Here is a 19985-nt window from a genome sequence, read left to right on the forward strand (position 1 = left end):
AACCTTCTGTTTTACCTTCTTAATTTTGCATATGTTGTGTCTTTTTATTTATTTTTTAAGGCTCATTTATTTATTTATTTATTTTTAATTTTTTGGCCACTCTGTGCAGTGGGTAAGATTCTAGTTCCCCAACCAGGGATGGAACCTTCACCGCCCCTACATTGGTGACACAAAGTCTTAACTACTGGACCACCTGATGTGCCCTTTTAAAATGTTAATCAAAGTATTAAGAAGCTATCAAATATAAGCATTCAATGCTATTAGCTATTAGCATCCCATCTCTTTGGACCACATGTAATTTTATGAAATGTCAAGAAATATACATATTTGTTTTTTTGAGGACACCTCAGTTTGATTCATACTTGCTCAAAATGCCCTCTTCCTTCAACTAGAGCCTTCTTTACAATTTTTTATTTGGGCATTATCTCTGGAGCCTGTACAGGTACTGAAGCTCCCTATAATCGTTCCAGTCATAAAAGTAAGGAGGCCAGGTCTTGCTCTTGTGGGTTTTTAATGGCAATTACACACTTAAACCTTGTGAGTCTAATTTCTTATTGAGATGACCGCTTTCTGAAGAAGAAAAGATGTCGCCATCAAGCTTGTTAAAACATAAAAAGACTTATGAACGTCAGTTCCTGCATGACCATGATTTTAAGAACCAGAATGGTTAGTTGTCTGACGCAGCCTGTGAACCATGCTAGGGAGACAGTTCCTGATGAAGCCCTGCCTGGCTTTCATTTGAGGAGAGTGAAGGGCACCAGAGGGTGGCTGTGGCTTATTAAAAGACAAAAGCAACAATTATCTGACGCTTCTCACATTTCAGCTTCTCCTTTCACTACTTGGGCCTAAATATTTTTGAGTTTGTGACTGGCCATTGGAATGCAGTCCAGGGCTGGGATTTTCAGGATCTGGCTGACTTCCCCCCCCACCCCCCCACCGAGACTTCCCCAGGAGCTGCAGAGCTCCGGGTGACGTCTGGTGGAGAACCATCCTGCATTGTTCAGCCCAGGGTGGGGGACTATTTATTTTTGATTTTACGTTATTTCAGCTGTTTTCACTTTTTTCTTTATTGTTTTCTTGCCTCCTACAGAGTTCTCTTTTCAAGTCTGGCTGGGACAAGGGGGACACTCAGGGACTCAGCACACAGCATGGAGAACAGTTTTCCCCTCTCTCAGCAGTTCAAATAGTTTCTAAGCCACATCCATTTAACCCACTGTGGGCCTGAGCCCACGCCACGTTAGCTCAGTTGGGAGTTGTTGCCGTGTTAAAATGGATAAAATCATTTCAGTGCAGTCCATAGCTCCTTAACATGGTCTATTAGATAGTATGAGTGAATTATATGTTTATTTTAAAAAACATATAATGTTTAGAAACCATTTTTTAAACTAGCATTTGAGGATGCATTTAGTTCTATAGTTTCACAACAGCTTTCTGACTTAAAAAGGTAATGTTTAAAACAAATTCTTTGCATTTCACAGTTTTATTCCTGGCTTCCCACTGTATGAATTTTGTGGTATCTTTTTATCATATATTAATAAATCAGTTGAGGGGACAGCAGGCAATGTTGTTATGCCAGAAGCCTGACTTTATTGGTAACCATGGTCATTATATTATCCATCTAGGGACGAGCTAATACATTTTAGGTGTAGATATGTTAATATAGGGCTTCCCTGGTGGCTCAGACAATAAAGACTCTGCCTGCAATGCAGGAGACCGGGGTTCGATCCCTAGGTCAGGAAGATCCCCTGGAGGAGGGCATGGCAGCCCACTCCAGTCTTCTTGTCTGGAGAATTCCATGGACAGAGGAGCCTGGCGGGCTACAGTCCATGGGGCTCCCAAAGAGTCAGACACTACTGAGTGAGCGTGCACACACACACATGCGCATTTTAATGTACGTACACCCTTTCTCCTTGCTCAAACTCCTGCTCTATAAATAGGGAAATATTATCATTATTAATAAAAGAGATTCTGTATTCTCATCATAGAGTTAATGAGCACATTAGCATAATAATTACTTGAAACAGATATGAAAGGTTCATCAACATAACTAAAGATGCCTTGGAAAAGAACAAGAGTGTTTATGACATCTTTCTTGTTGATTTCACAGGATTACCTTGACTGTATCAGGGACCAAACAAAACTTCCTCTGGGGACAGATGAAAGATCAGCCCTTTTTGGAAACATACAGGATATCTACCACTTTAATAGGTAAGTTAATACTCAGAAGATTGTTCTCACATAAGAACATTATGAGTTTTTCTCAAATGAAGGTGGCCTCAGAAAACTTATCAGAAATCACTGATTCCTTCATCAGTCTGTGAGCTATCATGCCATGAAGTTTTCTACTTAGAAACATCCTGGTTTGTGTATGAGTCTCAGATTAATTCAGAATCCCATCCCATTCTATCCTCCTGTCTCAGAGAAGAAACCTATTCGCGTGACAGAACAGAGGCATCTTCGTTCCACAATGCAGGGTGATCAGGGCATCCAAAAATATATGCTGCCTCAGTCCCCAATATCTCCACTCCCACTGGACTTTCTAAAAATTTTTCTCTGCCTAAGGAGTAGGCAAGAGAGTAAACACACAGTAAATACTTTAATCATAACAGATATTAATGCAAATTAATAATTAAAATTTATAGTACTTAATTTAATTCAGACATCTATTGAGTACCTACTGTGTAGCAGGCACAGGGCTTAGAAAAGTACCATAGGAAACAAGACAGACAGGGAGCTGAAGGGGATGGAGTGAGCTTATTGGTTATTATATTCTTAGTACCTCTTGGAAGACCAGATAAAGAGCAGGTAAAGAGCACAGACTCTGGTTTCCAGCATATCTGGGTTTGCATACCAACTAGGTCATGCCTATATTCTTTGGGGAATTTTAGATAGGATACAGATGGTCCCCGACTTACAGTGTTTCAACTCATGATTTTTTTTTTTTTTTTTTTACTTTACATTGGTGCAAAAACAAGATCTGTTCAGTAGAAACTGTATTTCAAATTTTGAATTTTTATTTCCCCCACCCCTCCCCAGGTAGTGAGCCACAGCTCTCAGGCAGGCACACTATCACAGTGGTAAACAATCACTCTGTTTTCACTTTTAGTACAGTATTCAACACACATTGCATGAGACAGTCAACATTTTATTACCAAAGAGGCTCTGTGTTGGATAGTTTTGCCCAGCTGGAGGCTAATGTAAGTGTTCTGAACACATTTAAGGTAGGTGAGGCGAGGCTCTTGTGTTCAGTTGATCAAGTGTATTTTTAAAGCATCTTTAAATTTGTTATTTATTTTGGATTGGCTGCTTCTTCATTGTTGCTTGCAGGCTTTCTCTAGTTGCAGGGACTTCTCTTGATGCTGAGCACAGCCTCTAGAGCATGGCTTGGTTGTTGTGGCACACAGGCTTAGCTTCCCCGTGGCATGTGAAATCTTCCCAGACCAGGAATCAAAGCTGTGTCCCTGAAATTGGCAGGCGGATTCTTAACCACTGGACCACCAGGGAAATCATTAATGCATTTCTGAATTCGGACATTTTCAACGTATAGTGGGTGTATTGGGACATAATGCCCTTCCTCATTTCAAGTCTTGCTTACATCTTCCCATCTCTCTAAGGTTCATTGCTTGCCTGTGTGCTAAGTCGCTTCAGTCGTGTCCGAGTCTGTGCGACCCCATGGACTGTAGCCCCCAGGCTCCTCTGGCCATGGGAATTCTCCAGGCAAGAATACTGGAGTGGGTTGCCATGCCCTCCTTCAGGGGATCTTCCCAACCTAGGGATCCAACCTGTATCTCTTGTGTCCCCTGCATTGGCAGGCAGATTCTTTGCCACTGGTACCACCTGGGAAGTGCAGAGTTACAGTAAAACCTCCTTAGAGAGTTCTATAATGCCCCATCATGAGGTCACTCAACCGGAGTGTAAATTATAATACTGAAGTTAGTATATGTGAGGTCCTTAAGGGTAGGATCCACATCTCCTTGGCTTTCCTTAACATCCATGTGGATCCCAAACACCTAGCCCAAGCCTGGCCTCTGGGAGACATGTTTAAATTATCAACCTATCCCTTAATTTTGAAAGCCTGGGATGTGAAAAAAGCCAGTGTTGCAACATCTCTTTCGTTGGACTCAGTAGACTTTGAAAACCAGTTTGTAGGTTCCAAGAGAGTGGTTCTAAACCCCGGCTACACATTGGGATTTAGCAGCTGAACAACAAGAGATGTGCAGCCATGGTTGAGAGCCACTGTCTAGATAAAATAAATACAGTAATAAGAAAATAGAAGAATGGCATTAGAAAATGGAATTAGGGAATTTGGAATCTGCATGTGCATTAGTAACGTGCTGATGTTGGAGCAGGCTTCATTTAGCAGCTCTGAGGGTAGTAGTCCGAGGAACCGTGAGTGGCTTCTCCACCCAGAGCTCCCTGATGGTACAGTAACCCGGGAAGAGGAATCAGGCCTAGCGTTGGGAGGCCCTGGCCTCAGCTTTCTGGTGGTTTGGCTGTGTGTCGACTATAATGACTGTTTATCTATTGCTTGTCCATGCCAGAGGCCATAGAGCTTTATGTGCATTATTGCTTTATGTAAGTCTGGGCTTCTCTGACTCCAAGCCCCAGGCATTTAGCCACATTCCCTCCTGCCAGAACAGAGCCCTGCTTTTCAGGTCTTGATTTGTGGCATTGTGGCACAGTCCAGGCAGGCAGAGTTTTCTACTCCTTGGAGTTTAAACCTTCCTGTGTCTCCTAATTTAAAGGAAGAGAAGACAGTAGTAGCCCCCAGTGTCAACAAGAAGGGACCTCAGCTGCAAAAGATGGCAGACAGGTCTTTATGTTAGGTAGGTAGAATAGGGAAAAAGAGTCCAAAATGGAGGTGGCTAAAAGACAAGGAAGGGGAAAGCCCGCGAAAATAGAACAAAAGAAGGTCCGAGGACCAGAGTGAAGACTTCAGGTAGAACAAACAGCACTCCTGGCTAAGCCCGATTTGCATAGGGCAGGCCCGGGTGGAGGGAAAACATATAAAAGGAGGAGCCAAAGCGCTCTCTCTCCTCTTTCTCTCCCGCGTGCTTGCGCTCTTTCTCTCTCTCTCCCTCTCTCTCTCTCTCTCCTCCCCCACGCGCTCCTCCACTCTCTTCCCTTCAAGTCTTTGGGTTGGCATGCCCTCACGCTTCGAGGATGAATTCTCCTGCTATCTTCTAAATAAAATAGAGCTGTAACACTGATTTGCCTACGAGCTATAACACGGTTTGTCCAAGACCCGAGAGCTGTGATGCACCGAGGGCTTTAATGTCCGTTGCTCCAAATCTTTGTTGTGACGAGACAAAGAACCGAGGAACATACACTCGCGTGACATTTATATGCCTGAACTGCTCTCTGTGCTTCTCTCTTTGGTGTTTGCTGAACAAGGACATCAGACGTGACTAACGTAAGCCTGAGGCAGGGTGATGATGACAGGTGAGCCATCAGAAGTGGCACGATTCTAGCTGCTGGTGCTCATGCCCATCCCTTTGGTAGATCATGTTTGTAAATCTCCTGCACACACATTGTGTCCTTTCATCCCCTTAGCAGCCCTGAGGCAGATAAGATGCAAAATGTATGCACATTGTTTGGACAGAAGAAACAGTATAGGAAGCCCTTTGCTCAAGGACATAGAGCCAGAAAACCAACCTAGCCTATTTCGAGTTTTTTATTTTGTTTATTTTTAACTTTTTATTTTATACTGGAGTATAGTTGATTAACAATGTTGTGTTAGTTTCAGGTGTACAACACAGTGATTCAGTTTTATATGTATATATATGTATATACATATATATTTATTTATATACACACACATATGAATCTGTTCTTTTTCAAATTCTTTCCCCAGTTAGATTGTTACAGTATATTAAGCAGAGTTCCCAGTACTATACAGTAGATCCATGTTGGTTATCCATTTTAAATATGGCGGCCTGTACATGTCAATCCCAAACTGCCCAAATGCCCCTTCAGTTCAGTTCATTTCAGTCGCTCAGTTGTGTCCGACTCTTTGCAACCCCATGAATCACAGCACACCAGGCCTCCCTGTCCATCACCAACTCCCAGAGTTGACTCAGACTCACGTCCATCGAGTCGGTGATGCCACCCAGCCATCTCATTCTCTGTCGTCCCCTTCTCCTCCTGCCCCCAATCCCTCCCAGCATCAGGGTCTTTTCCAGTGAGTCAACTCTTCGCATGAGATGGCCAAAGTACTGCAGTTTCACACTCTAGTAAAAATCAGTTTGTTCTCTAAGTCTGTGAGTCTGTTTCTGTTTTGTAAATCAGTTCATTTGTTTCATTTGTTTTAGATTCCACTTATTCTGTGGATAAGTGGAATCATATGACATGTTCTTATGTCTATCTGACTTAATTCACTCAGGATGATAATCTCTGGGTTCATCCATGTTGCTGCAAATGGCCTTATTTTATTCCTTTTAATGACTGAGTAATATTCCATAGTATATATGTACCACATCTTCTATTGATGGAAGTCTATTTTAAACACCTGGTTTTGTTGATTCTCGACTAATATTTCTTTTTTTTTTCATTTCCAAGAATATTTTTCTGTTTAATTTTTACAGTTAATTGTCTGTATTATTTTGTTCCTATTTACTTTTATTTCCTTTCTCTTAACTCTGGACTAAATTTAGAGCTTAAATGTCTTTACTGTTATATTTCATTAAATAACAGTATCGATGTGACCTTTTATGTTAATGCCTCTTATGAACCCTCTGTTCTATACCCTACATCAATTGATTTCAAAGATACAACTATCTGGCAAATCTGTGGTTAAGGCTTGAAATGATTTTAAAGTTTTTACTAGTTTTACTAGTTTATACAGATTTCTCAATATAGTATAATACTATTGAACCCAACTCAGCAAGATTTAAATCTCTAAAACTAAAGAGGGCAAAAAGAAAATGGTTTTATGCTGTCCTGAAAATTTTTCTCTGGTGGCTCAGACAGGAAAGAAACTGCCTGCAATCCAGGAGACCTGGGTTGGGAAAATCCCCTGGAGAAGAAAATGGCTGCCCACTCCAGTATTCTTGCCTGGAGAATCCCATGGACAGATAAGCCTGGCGAGCTACAGTCCACAGGGTCCCAGAGAGTCGAACATGACTGAGCAACTAACACTTTGGAAAATTTTAGCTGATTAGATTGTTTTTCAGGAAGTATTTCCAAAATACGGGAAAGCATATGATAAACACTTATGAAGCACCCCTATTCCATCAGGGCCTTCCTTTATGCCATATTTGCTTTAGAAATGCTTGAAAGTGTAAAGCTTTTACCAGTAATGCTGAGCCCCCGCTATGCCCCTCTGATTTGCCTTCCACGCTGTGGAGAATGGCAGTGATGTGCTGGTGTGCCAGCTCTCCAGGGTGAGGACAAGGGAGAAGGGATCTGAGATTTGTGTCTGCCAATTTCTATGGTATAAACACACCTACAGCAGATTTCAGGCTACTAAGAAGACCTTACTGAACAGGGAATTAGGAAGAGATGTACAGAATTGGCTCAGAAAAGCCAGTATAATCTGGCTCAAAATACCACCATCACTGTAACTATCATCCAAGACTTGGTGTTTCACCCCCAAGTATGATCTTTTGTTGCCATGCTCTACGTATATACACATAGTGTGCTTTAACTTACTTCAAACACGGCATGCACTGTCTCAGTCTTTTATAAGTTTTTTTCACACCACAGTGCTTTTGAGATTTATAGTTCTACTTTGCTTACTTTCACTGAATGTAATATTCCATTATGGGCTGTATTACCTTGCATTTTGCTGATTGCAATAAGACAAAGCCTCTTCTCTTGTTTTTTGGCCACTTTGATTTCTTCTCTGAATTTCTGGCTCCTACTCATTGTCCAGTTTTCTGTCAAGCTGTTTCTTTTTCTTATGATTGTTTAGGAGTGCTTGATGAGTCTGTCTGGAGATCTTTATGGATTATGCAAATTGTAGTCCTCCATTAGTATGAGATTTGTCTTTTAATTATGGCTTCTTTGAAAAAAAGTTATAAAATTCGTGATTTTAACTACTCTAAGTAAATGTAATTCTTATAGGATGAGAATTTTGTGTCTGTTTAAAAACTTATCTCTTTAACAAGTATGCTCAGTTCATAAATATGCTCTATACTTGTTCCTAAAAGTCTTTAAATTTTTGCTTTTCACTTACATCTTTAATCTAAAATTGATAGAAATGTGGTATGTGATAGGAAATCGAAATCCTTATTTTCAGGGAATTCCCTGAAAGTCCACTGGATTAGGACTGTGTGCTTTCACTGCTGAGGGTATGTTTTGTCTACGGTCATACCACCCTGAACATGCCCAGTCTCATCTGGGTGTGTTTTCAATCCCTGGTTGGGGAACTTATTAACATAAGATAATGCGAGCCATGCAGTGCAGCCAAAAAAGAAAAGAAAAAGGAAAAAAAAAAACCCTCTTTTCATATAACCAGCCCATAGTCCCGTCACCACAGACTGAAAAATACATCTTTTCTGTGCTGATTTGTAGTTCCGCGTTTCTCCGAGGTGAAGCATACCTGTATGGATGCTTCTGTTTCTGGGCTCTGTTGTGCTGTGTTGGTCTCTTTGTCCATCCTTACCCCATACCACATCACCTTAATTATTAAACCCCTATTTCTCTTCTTCTACAGTGACTTAGCGTTTCTTAACTCTTTGCACTGTCAAGTGATTTTTTCATTTCTTTTTGCTTTAGTTCGTCAAGTTCCATGAAGGGAGCTCTCGGGAATTTTATTGGAATTTGATTTAATTTAGAGATTAATTTCAGCAGCAGTGATATCTTTATAATATTGGGTCATCTAACCCAATAATATCTCATTAATCAAGCTTTTTAAAAATACCCTATAATAACATTTTATAATTTCTCCATCACATTCATACATGTCACTTTTAAACACTTATTCTTTTCAATGTTATTTTTGACTAGAATATTTTCCTATTTTGTAATTCACCGTTATTGTCATGTAAGAATGCTTTCAATTTTTATATGTTGACACTATATTCAACCAACTTTTTAAACTGTCCCATCAGTTCTAATTGTTTATAGACCCCTTTAGGTTTTCTATGTAGACAATGGTGTTTGAAAAGGAGAATTTTTTGCTTTCCTTTACAGTTCTTCTGCCCCTTATATATATATATATTTTTCCTTGTCTTACTGCTTGCAGTAAGTCTTAAACAGTGCTAATTAGATTCTTGCATTCTTAACTTCTTTCTGACATTAGCAGGAATTCTTTAACAGTTTCACCATTAATTATGATGTTTGTTCTGAGATTTAGACGCTTACTTCTATTTGCTGAGATTTTAGTGTGAATGAATATTGACTTTTATTGAATGTGTAATCATCCTTTAAGAAAATTAGTATATGATTTTTCTCCTATTCATAACATGGCAAATTATATTAATAGGCCTTCTGATTTGAATCATATGTATACTACTAGAATAAACTCTGGATTTCCCAGGTGGCAGTAGTGGTAAAGAACCTGCCTGCCAGTCCAGGAGACATAAGAGATGTGGGTTCAATCCCTGGGTTGGGAAGATCCCCTGGAGAAGGGAATGGCAACCCACTCCAGTATTCCTTACTTGGAGAATCCCATGGACAGAGGATCCTGGCAGGCTACAGTCCGTGGGGTTACAAAGAGTTGGACATAACTGAAGCAACTGAGCCATATAGCACCAAGTGACTTAACACACGTGCAGCCGTAAGCCCTGCCTGGCCATGATGTTTCATGTATTTGTGCACGATGAGTTTAATTTGTGTTTTTTAAAGAACTTTTTCATGCATGTTCATAAATGACAGTAATGTATAATTTATTTCCTTGTAATGTCTTTGTTCTGTTTTGGCATATTACTAGATTCAAATTGTTATCTCATAAAATCTTCCAACATGAACTGTTTTGAAATACAATTGAGATTTCATTTTTGTTGTCTTTTTTCTAGCCAAATCTTTCTCTCATAATCCCTATGATAGCCTAGAAATTTAAGACTCTGTTTTGGTGTCTGAAAGAAATTCCCAAATGGTCAGGAAACTAGCTCAGGCCAAAGAAACCACTTTCCCCAGTTTAACTTGTTACCTAAACTTCCAAAACTTTTTTTTTTTCTTAACTGCATGTTAAAGAGATGTCAATTGTTTTTACACAGTGTCCCTCTCTTGAAATACAGAAGAGTTATCTAGACTGTAATTTGAATCTTTGAGGAAGTAGAGACCATTTCTCTACGTCAGAATTTTATTTTTAAATTATTTTTTAGCAAGTTACTATCATCTGAGGTCTCTTCTTTCCTTAAAAGATGAGAGGAAAATTTTCCTATTGCCTTCAACTCTCGCTCTCTTTTAAAATTTAATTATTTGACTACAGTGCGTTACTGTGTGCAGACTTTCTCTAGTTGTGGTGAGTGGGGGACTACTCTTTAGTTGCAGTGCACGGGTTCCTCTTTGTGGCGACTTTTCTTGTTGCAGAGCACGGGCTTTTGAGTGTGTGGGCTTCAGTAGCTGTGGCACATGAGCTTAGTTGCCCTGCAGCATATGGGATCTTCCCAGACCAGGATCTTCCCAAGATCAAACCTGTGTCCCTGCATTGGCAGGTGGATTATTAACTACTGGACCACCAGGAAAGTACTACCCTTTCTTTTTATTTGGTATACCTAAACCCACTCCAGTGTTCTTGCCTGGAGAATCCCAGGGACGGGGGAGCCTGGTGGGCTGCCGTCTATGGGGTCACAGAGTCGGACACGACTGAGGTGACTTAGCAGCATATTGAGTCACTGTTGCATGTCAGACACTAGGCTAAATCTATTAGTCTAGAGGTGAATGACATTGTTGTGTAGCAGAGGCAGTAAGTCATACACCCAAGGAATTAACAAAACTTTACTTCGAGAACTCTGAGGAGCAAGGAATTGATTTTATCTGAGGGATCAGTGAAAGCATCCCAGAGCAAGTAACTTACGTCTTAAGGAAATATTTATTTGGGTCATGCTTCTTTTCTCCTTTGAAATGTTGTTTAGAAAGCAAATCATGGGGTCAGTTCAGTTCAGTTCAGTCACTCAGTCGTGTCTGACTCTTTGTGACCCAATGAACTGTAACACCTCAGGCCTCCCTGTCCATCTCCAACTCCCAGAGCTTACTCAAACTCATGTCCAGTGAGTCAGTGATGCAATTCAACTGTCTCATCTCTGTCATCCCCTTCTCCTCCCACCCTCAGTCTTTCCCAGCATCAGGGTCTGTTCCAATGAGTCTGCTCTTTGCATCAGGTGGCCAGAGTATTGGAGCTTCAGCATCAGTCCTTCCAATGAATATTCAGGGCTGATCTCCTTTAGGATGGACTGGTTGGATCTCCTTGCAGTCCAAGGGACTCTCAAAAGTCTTATCTAACACCACAGTTCAAAAACATCAAATCTTCAGCACTCAGACTTCTTTATAGTCCAACTTTCACATCCATGCATGACCACTGGAAAAATCATAGCTTTGACTAGACAGACTTTGGTTGGCAAAATCACGTCTCTGCTTCTTAATATGCTGTCTGGGTTGATCATAACTTTTCTTCCAAGGATCAAACATCTTTTAATTTCATGGCAGAAGTCACCATCTACAGTGATTTTGGAGCCCCTGAAAATAAAGTCTGTCACTGTTTCTTTCCATTGTTTCCCCATCTGTTTGCCATGAAGTGATAGGACCAGATGCCATGATCTTAGTTTTCTGAATGTTGAGTTTTAAGCCAACTTTTTAATTCTCCTCTTTCACTTTCATCAAGGGGCTCTATAGTTCTTCACTTTCTGCCATAAGGGTGGTGTCTTCTGCATATCCGAGGTTATTGATATTTCTCCCAGCAATCTTGCTTCCAGTTTGTGCTTCCTTCAGCCCAGCATTTCTCATGATGTACTCTGCATATAAGTTAAATAAGCAGGGTGACAGTATACAGCCTTGATGTACTCCTTTCCTGATTTGGAACCAGTCTGTTGTTCCATGTCCAGTTCTAACTGTTGCTTCTTGACCTGCATACAGATTTCTCAGGAGGCAGATCAGGTGGTCTTATATTCCCATCTCTTTCAGAATTTTCCACAGTTTATTGCGATCCACACAGTCAAAGGCTTTGCCATAGTCAATAAGGCAGAAGTAGATGTTCTTCTGGAACCCTTTTTGTTTTCCTATGAGCCAAAGAACGTTGGCAATTTGATCTCTGGTTCCTCTGCCTTTTCTAAATCCAGCTTGAACATTCCAAATCATGAGATACATACAACAATAAGTCAGAGCAAGGTGGGAGCAGTTATCTTTTATGTTAATGCATTTTCATGCCATCAAAATGTCTGCAACTATTGCCCAGTGGTAGAAATATATTTTTACCCATAGACTTTTTTCAAGTAGACTTTTCAAGGCCAGTGGTAGCATATCAGTGAGTTTAATGGAGTGTTTGATACTATTAACCTCACTCCATTTCTGTTTCCTAACCCGTATGTGTCTCTGTAAATACCAGCTGACATGGAGCTTAGAGTCCATTGCAGACCAGAAGAGGAGAGGCCCCTTCGTGAGCCTTGTTCAGTGGAAGGCAGCAGAATCTTCAAGGTCTTATGGCAATTCCTGAATTCAAGTACACATCAGTGGTCAGAGAAAATCTTACATAGAATATGTTCTGTGAAAGAGAACTCTGTTTCCTTTAACTGTCCATCCAAACAAGGAATAGGAACTCTAGTAAGAAATAATATTTTCTTTTTTCATAATGCTACACAAAAGGGAGGAAATATTTGGAACAATTGCTGCAGGAAAAGGGAAAATACCCCAAATCTGAAGGTAGAATGACTCTAATTTTAGCTCTGAGTACAAAACACAACCTATGAGTCACTTCTTCCTGCTAACATACTTGCAGAGTTGTTCATTAGTTTCACTGATGCAATGAAAAAGCTAGTCTCCACCCCACTAGGCTGTAACTCTAGAAGGACAGCCTGTTTCTGGTCTTTATGGAGTCCTTGATATCCCTCTTTCCATGGCCCCATCTCTGTTCCCATAGTACATGGTGTACTGTTTTCTAGTTAGTTGTCTTCCATATCTCCCACACTCCCTGTTGTTCACCAAACAGCAGCTGGTGGGTTCCTTTCTATACTACCCACAAAAACACACTATGTTCATTCCGTCCTTAGACTCATGACCAATTTCTTAAATGTCTTTCTCTTCCAACCCTCCCCAAACTTAGATATCACCTCCTCAGAGAACATTCTGTGATTGCTCCAATGCTCCTTCAACCCACCCACCCAGCCTCAGGCAGATTCTGCTACACTGTCTTTATTTCCTTCATAACATGTTGTTGTTATTTAGTTGCTGAGTCATGTTTGACTCTTTTGTGACCCCATGGACTGTAGCCCACCAGGCTCCTCTGTCCATGGGATTCCAGGCAAGAATACTGGAGTGGGTTGCCGTTTCCTTCTCCAGGGGATCTTCCTGACCCAGGGATCGAACCCACGTCTCCTGCACTGGCAGGCAGATTCTTTACCACTGAGCCACCAGCCCTTCATAACACGTAGTACAGTAGTATATTCTGTTGTGTTTGTTTTACTTTTCAGTAAAACCAACCCTTCGCTATTTTTCACATAAGCATTCTTAGTAAGCAATATTGTACTATGGAGTATGAGTTTCTACTGGTAAAGGAATAAAATTTATTTTTCTTAATTTTTATTTTATTATAATAACAGCACTTAACATGAGACCTACCCTCTTAAGTTTTTAAGTGTTCAATACTTCCCTTGTGGCTCAGACAGTAAAGAATCTGCCTGAAATACAGGAGAGCTCGGTTCGATCCCTGGGTGGAGAAGATTCCCTGGAGAAAGGAATGGCTACACACCTCAATATTCTTGCCTGGAGAATCCCATGGTCAGAGGAGCCTGGAGGGCTATGTAGTCCATGGGGTTTCAGAGAGTCAAACATGACTGAGCCACTTTCAGACACATGTTATTGTTAACTTAGATACTATGTTACAGCAGATCTCTAGAACCTATTCATCTGGTTTAGCTGAAACTTGATGCATCTTAGGTAATAGCTCATCCATTTACTCTTACCCCCAGGCCCTGGTAACCACCATTCTACCATCTGATGCTATGGGTGTGACTGTTTTAGATTTCTAATATAAGTGGAATCATGCAGGATTTGTCCTTCTGTGACTTTTTTTCTATTTTTTCACTTGGCATAATGTCAAGGTTCATCCATGTTGTCACAGAATTCCTTCTTTTTTAAGACTGATACTTCACTGTATACATACACACACACACACACATGCACACACACACACACACATATACACACACAAATACATATACATACATACCACATTTTCCTTATTCATCTTCATCCATTCACAGACATTTAAGTTGTAGCCACGTTTTGGCTGTTGTGAATACTTCTGCAACGAATGTGGCAGTGCTAACAGCTCTTCAAGATCCTGGTCTCAATTTTTCATGTAAATACCCCAAGATTGGGCTTCCCCGGTGGCTCAGTTGGTGAAGAATCCTCCTGCAATGCAGGAGACCCAGGTTGGATGCCTGGGTGGGGATGATCCCCTGGAGAACGAAATGGCAACCCCTTCCACTATTATTGCCTAGAAAATCCCATGTACAGAGGAGCCTGGTGGGCTACAGTCCACGGGGTCACAAAGAGTAGGACACAGCTGGCCATCTGAGCATAGCATACCACAGGGCTGGATTGCTGGACCTATGTTAGTTCTACTCTTAATTTTTTTGGAGAACCTCCATTCTGCTTTCCATGGAGGCTGCACCATTTTGCACTCCTATCAGCAATGTATGAGGGTTCCAGTTCTTCACATCCTTGCCAACATTTGCTGTCTTTTGTTTTACGTTGTGTTCTTTATTTCTTCAGTTGTTGACATTTATCACCCCTGATCAGAACATAAGTACCGCAGGACAGAGCTTTTGTCCATGTTCTTTACCCCATCCCCTCCTGCCTGTAACAGTCCTGACAAATGAGGCTTTCAGTAATGACTGTGTTGAATGGAGAGCTAACAGGGTGGTCAGCCAGCTGTATCAGGATGGTTGCTCTGATGACAGGTGTGTGAAGGAAATCAGGCCTGACTCCTCACTGTTTCCATTATTTTATAAAAGGGTTGTAAAGGAAAGCTGCCCATGATGACTCACACAAGGCCTCCCAGGTAGGCGCTAGCAGGTTGAAGACACCATGATGTGGAGACTAGCCCTCAGCTTTCCTGAGTCAATCTGAAGAATAAATTTTTCCATAGGTGTGTTTATAATAGTGTGGGACTGGGATTCACAAGCCCTGATACTAAGCCCAGCTATGCCTATTAATTATTTGCTGTGTGACCTAAGGTAAGCCACCTCCCTTTTATGAGCCCTGGTTTCCTCATCTTAAAATTTGGGAGTAGGACTGGAAGGCATCTGAGCTCCCTCCCAGTTCTGGTTCTTGAACAATGAATGCCATTCGTTTACAGGTGAGCTATACTAGAGCCTGGGTGGGTCCTCAAGACACTTTGTCCTACCAGGAGATCCCAGCTGGAGTTGAAATTAAAGCTCCAAGAGGAGCTTAATGAGCATAACAGTGAGAACAGAGGGAGTTAAATATTGTCAAGGAGTATTTCTATTAAGCCTTGGAAGTATGAAAAATATGATGGATTCTGCTCAAAATTCTTCTCTCCTTAGAAACAGAAGAATATTGAAAGACCTGGTTACAAAACCTACATCCAGAGCACTCCATCCTCCAACAGTGGGAAACACTGGTCCAGATATGTTGCCTTTTTAGCTATTCTTTTTGTTTGACCTTTTATTTTACTTCATCCAGTATGTAGATCCCAGTGATGAAATTTCAGCTATCTTTAATTTAATCACAGCCATCCTTCTATAAAGGGCTTCCCTGGTGGTTCAGGTGGTAAAGAATCTGCCTGAAACGTGGGAGACCTGGGTTCGATCCCTGGGTTAGGAAGATCCCCTGGAGGAGGGCATGGCAACCCACTCCAGTATTCTTGTCTGGAGAATCCAGATGGACAGAGGAGCCTGGTGGGCTACAGTCCATGGGGTCACAAAGAGTCAGACACGACTGAGCAAGTAAGCACATCCTTCATAAAGGATATTGATAAAATTATCAGAACTATATATTCCAAACAAAAATAATCTTACAAATGGTATGTTTTGTGGAATAGTAGGGAAGAATGTTTGAAATTGGGTCTGTCCTGAAATCATGCATTGGTAAAAGTTCCTTTCAAAGTGCAAGCTAGATCAGAGGATTTCAATGTAGCAGGTATAGGATTATATGGTTTCAGACCCCAGCAAACCTCTAAGAAACTACCACTTGTTGAGTTTCAGTGTATTATCAAAGAAAGATATGCATAGAGGCTGCTAAAATACTCCTTCCTTTTCCAGTGATATATTTGTGTGAGGCTGTTGAATGCCGAGCAGACATGAGCAGCCATCTGTGTTCTATTAAGATAGGCATTAGAGATTTGAAAAGTATAAAACAATACTACTCTTGTCACTAAATTTTGTTTTATAAAATCTTATTTTTCACAAAAAAGGTACTTGTATTAACTTGTACTAAATATATAATTACATTAATTGATCTTCTAAAAATTATATAGCAACCTTAATTTTGAATAAGTATTGATATAATCCACATAAAGAATTTTTTAAAGGTAAGCAGGTCTTCACACCAACATGTTTGAGAATCGCTGGCTTGAGTAAGGAGCACGCTATGTAAAACTACACTTCTGTGCAGACCTTACGGCTGGCTGGTGGTATCTTACCTTCAAAACTAGACTCTTCCTTCATTGGCACGCAACTTCTTTAACTGAGCCACCAGGGAAGCCCTACCTTCCAATAAGAAAGAACAAATGAAAATCCCCAGATATTTGGGGTGAACCAGTAACATGAATGACAGAAGCCAGAATGATTAAAATGATTGTGGAGCAGAAAGCAAAGAGCAGGAAAGTTAAGTCCCAAATAACAACAGTCATCATTATCACCTCCTTATAAATATGAGAGCATTTTTGCACCTATAAAGTAATAATAGAAACGTAAGTACCCAAAGAACATGTAAACACACACACATACTTTGAAGCTGAAGATCAGATAGTAGAGATGAAAAAATTCAATAGAAGCGATAGAAAATAAAAGATGAAATCTGAGAACACAGAACAATAAACAAGAAGATGGAAACTAGAGAAAAAATGAGATAGTCTAGAGTATCTAATCTAATGGAGGGGAGGAGATATTAAAACTGTAATTCAAGAACAGAGGTTCCTTAGCTTTTTGGCCCCAGGATCTGACTTCTCTGGTGGCTCAGATGGTATAGTACCTGCCTACAATGTGGGAGACCTGGGTTCTATCTCTGGGTTGAAAAGATCCTCTGGAGAAAGAAATGGCAACCCACTCCAGTACTCTTGCCTGGAAAATCCCATGAACGGAGGAGCCTGGTGAGCTATAGTCCGTGAGGTCGCAAAGAGTAGGACACAACTGAGTGACTAAACTGTCACTTTCAGGATCTATATATGCTTAAAAATTGCTGAGTGCCCCAAAAGCTTTTTTTGTTTATGATTTATGATGTTTTTATCTACCATAATAGAAATTAAAACTGTTGTTCAGTCGCTCAGTCATGTCTGACTCTTTGCTACCCCATGGACTGCAGCATGCCAGGCTTCCCTGTCCTTCACCATCTCTCAGAGCTTGCTCAAACTCATGTCCATTGAGTCAATGATGCCATCCAACCATCTTGTCCTCTGTCGTCCCCTTCTCCCACCTTCAATCTTTCCCAGCATCAGGGTCTGTTCCAGTGAGTATGCTCTTCACATCAGGTAGCCAAAGTATTGGAGCTTCAGCTTCAGCATCAGTCCTCCCAGTGAATATTCAGGACTGATTTCCTTTAGGATGGACTGGTTGGATCTTCTTGCAGTCCAAGGGACTCTCGAGAGTCTTCTCCAACACCACAGTTCAAAAGCATCAATTCTTCAGCACTCAGACTTCTTTATAGTCCAACTTTCACATCCATACATAACTACTGGAAAAACCATAGCTCTGACTAGACAGACCTTTTTTGGCAAAGTAATGTCTCTGCTTTTTAATATGCTGTCTAGGTTGATCATAGCTTTTCTTCCAAGGATCAAGCATCTTTTAATTTCATGGCTGCAGTCACCATATGCAGTGATTTTTGAGCCCAAGAAAATAAAGTCTGTCACTGTTTCCATTGTTTCCCCATCTATTTGCCATGAAGTAATAGGACTGGATGCCATGATCTTAGTTTTCTGAATGTTGAGTTTTAGCCTGTTTTTTCACTCTCCTCTTTCACCTTCATCAAGAGGTTCTTATATTAAAACTGTGAAGCTATTAAAATATCAATGTGTTCAATAATAATAATAAATCCACAGATTTCTAGAAAAACTTACTACTCTTCCCATTAACTTTTTTGCATGTTGGAATTGTTTTACGTTTTTAAAAATCTCTTTACTGTTTGACTTACTGGAAGACAGCTGGATTCTCATATCTGCTTCTGCTTTCCATCTGTGATATCACAGGTCATGCAGCCTCTGGAAAGGCCACTGTACTCTCACGAGAGAATGAAGATAAAAAATCTGATACAGTCAAAGTATTTTTATAAAATATATTGGCCTTTTGGACTTCTGAAGGGATCTTAAGAACCCAGGCAGCATTTTGAGAACTGATGATCAAGAACACTTCTCAAATATTCAAACTGTTTCTGTGCATGAAAAAAAGACTCACCTCAAAACCTACCATCACAAAATTTCAGATCTAATGACCAAAGAGAAAACTCTAAAAGCTTCCAGAATAGAAAAACAGGTCATTTGTAACCTGGATCATGAATCAGAATGATGTTGGACTTCTCAATAGTAGCATTAGAATCCATACTACAGCAGATGTCTCCCTGAATACTCAGAAAATAATTTCCAATCAAGAATTCTATATCCATTGATAATGATTGGTCAAGTGTGAAGGGAGAACATTTTGAAGCAGAAAGAGACTCAGAAAATTGGCTGCCTATTACCCCTACTCAGAAAGCTGCTGGAGGGTAGACTCTCCCAAAAGAGAGATTATAGCTTAAATGCTATCTAAGAAACAGGGCATCCAACACAAGAGTTAAGGGAAGGACATCATAAGGATGGTGTTGAAGAGAGGACCCAGCAGACCCAGAGAGCACCTGTCCAGATGGAACTGGAAGGACAGATGGCTCTAGGAAGGAGGTCACTAAGAGAGAATGCATTCCATAATGATCCAATGTTTGAACTTGGTGAGACATGAGTTATACTTCTGGCACAAAGTATGAAGGTGAATTAGTAGACTGTACTTAGGAAATCAACCCTGAATAGTCATTGGAGTGATTGTTGCTGAAGCTCCAATACTTTGGCCACATGATGTGAAGAGCCAACTCATTGGAAGAGACCCAGATGCTGGGAAATGTTGAAGGCAAAAGGAGAAGAGGGCAGCAGAGGATGAGATGGTTAGATAGCATCACCAACTCAGTGGACATGAATCTGAGCAAACTCTGGGAGATGGTGAAGGACAGGAACACCCGGTGTGCTGCAGTCCATAGGGTTGCAAGAAGTTGGACACAACTTAGCAACTGAACAATAACAACTTTGAAAACCAAACAAATGGAAAAAAAAAAAAAGAGACCATTTCAACTCCAGGGAAAACATGGTTGTACAAGAAAGGCAGTGTAGCTATGGTATACTCCAAGGCTTAGCTGAGCATAATATTTACGTAGTCTTTAAAACGTAAGCTCTCACTTTTAATCTAATTAAATTTCCTAACAGAGTTTGTTGAGAAAGATGAGAAGAAAGGAAGCTAGGGGAAATTATGAAGTAAATACCTAAGACTGAAAAATAATGAAAGTTCACTGCCGGCATGTTTGGAAACCCAGATACCTACAGCCGAAATGGCTAAAAGTTGAGAGTGTTTCCTGGGGGTGGTAGTCGAGAATGAGAAACAGAAAGCAAGGAACTGTTGTAAAAA

The 19985-nt window shown here is 40.6% G+C and overlaps 1 protein-coding gene across 3 annotated transcripts in view; it reads left to right on the top strand.

Annotated features, from left to right (window-relative positions):
* PLEKHG1 (pleckstrin homology and RhoGEF domain containing G1) overlaps positions 1-19985 on the top strand; it is a 104334-nt gene that overhangs the window by 31250 nt on the left and 53099 nt on the right. For all 3 annotated transcript variants that reach the window (XM_068984995.1, XM_068984996.1, XM_068984997.1), the window contains exon 2: positions 2108-2208. In XM_068984995.1, the coding sequence (XP_068841096.1) occupies positions 2108-2208 (101 nt within the window). The remainder of the gene's footprint in view (positions 1-2107; positions 2209-19985) is intronic.

The sequence above is a fragment of the Capricornis sumatraensis genome, chromosome 13, assembly GCF_032405125.1.
Source record: "Capricornis sumatraensis isolate serow.1 chromosome 13, serow.2, whole genome shotgun sequence".
NCBI lineage: Eukaryota > Metazoa > Chordata > Mammalia > Artiodactyla > Bovidae > Capricornis > Capricornis sumatraensis.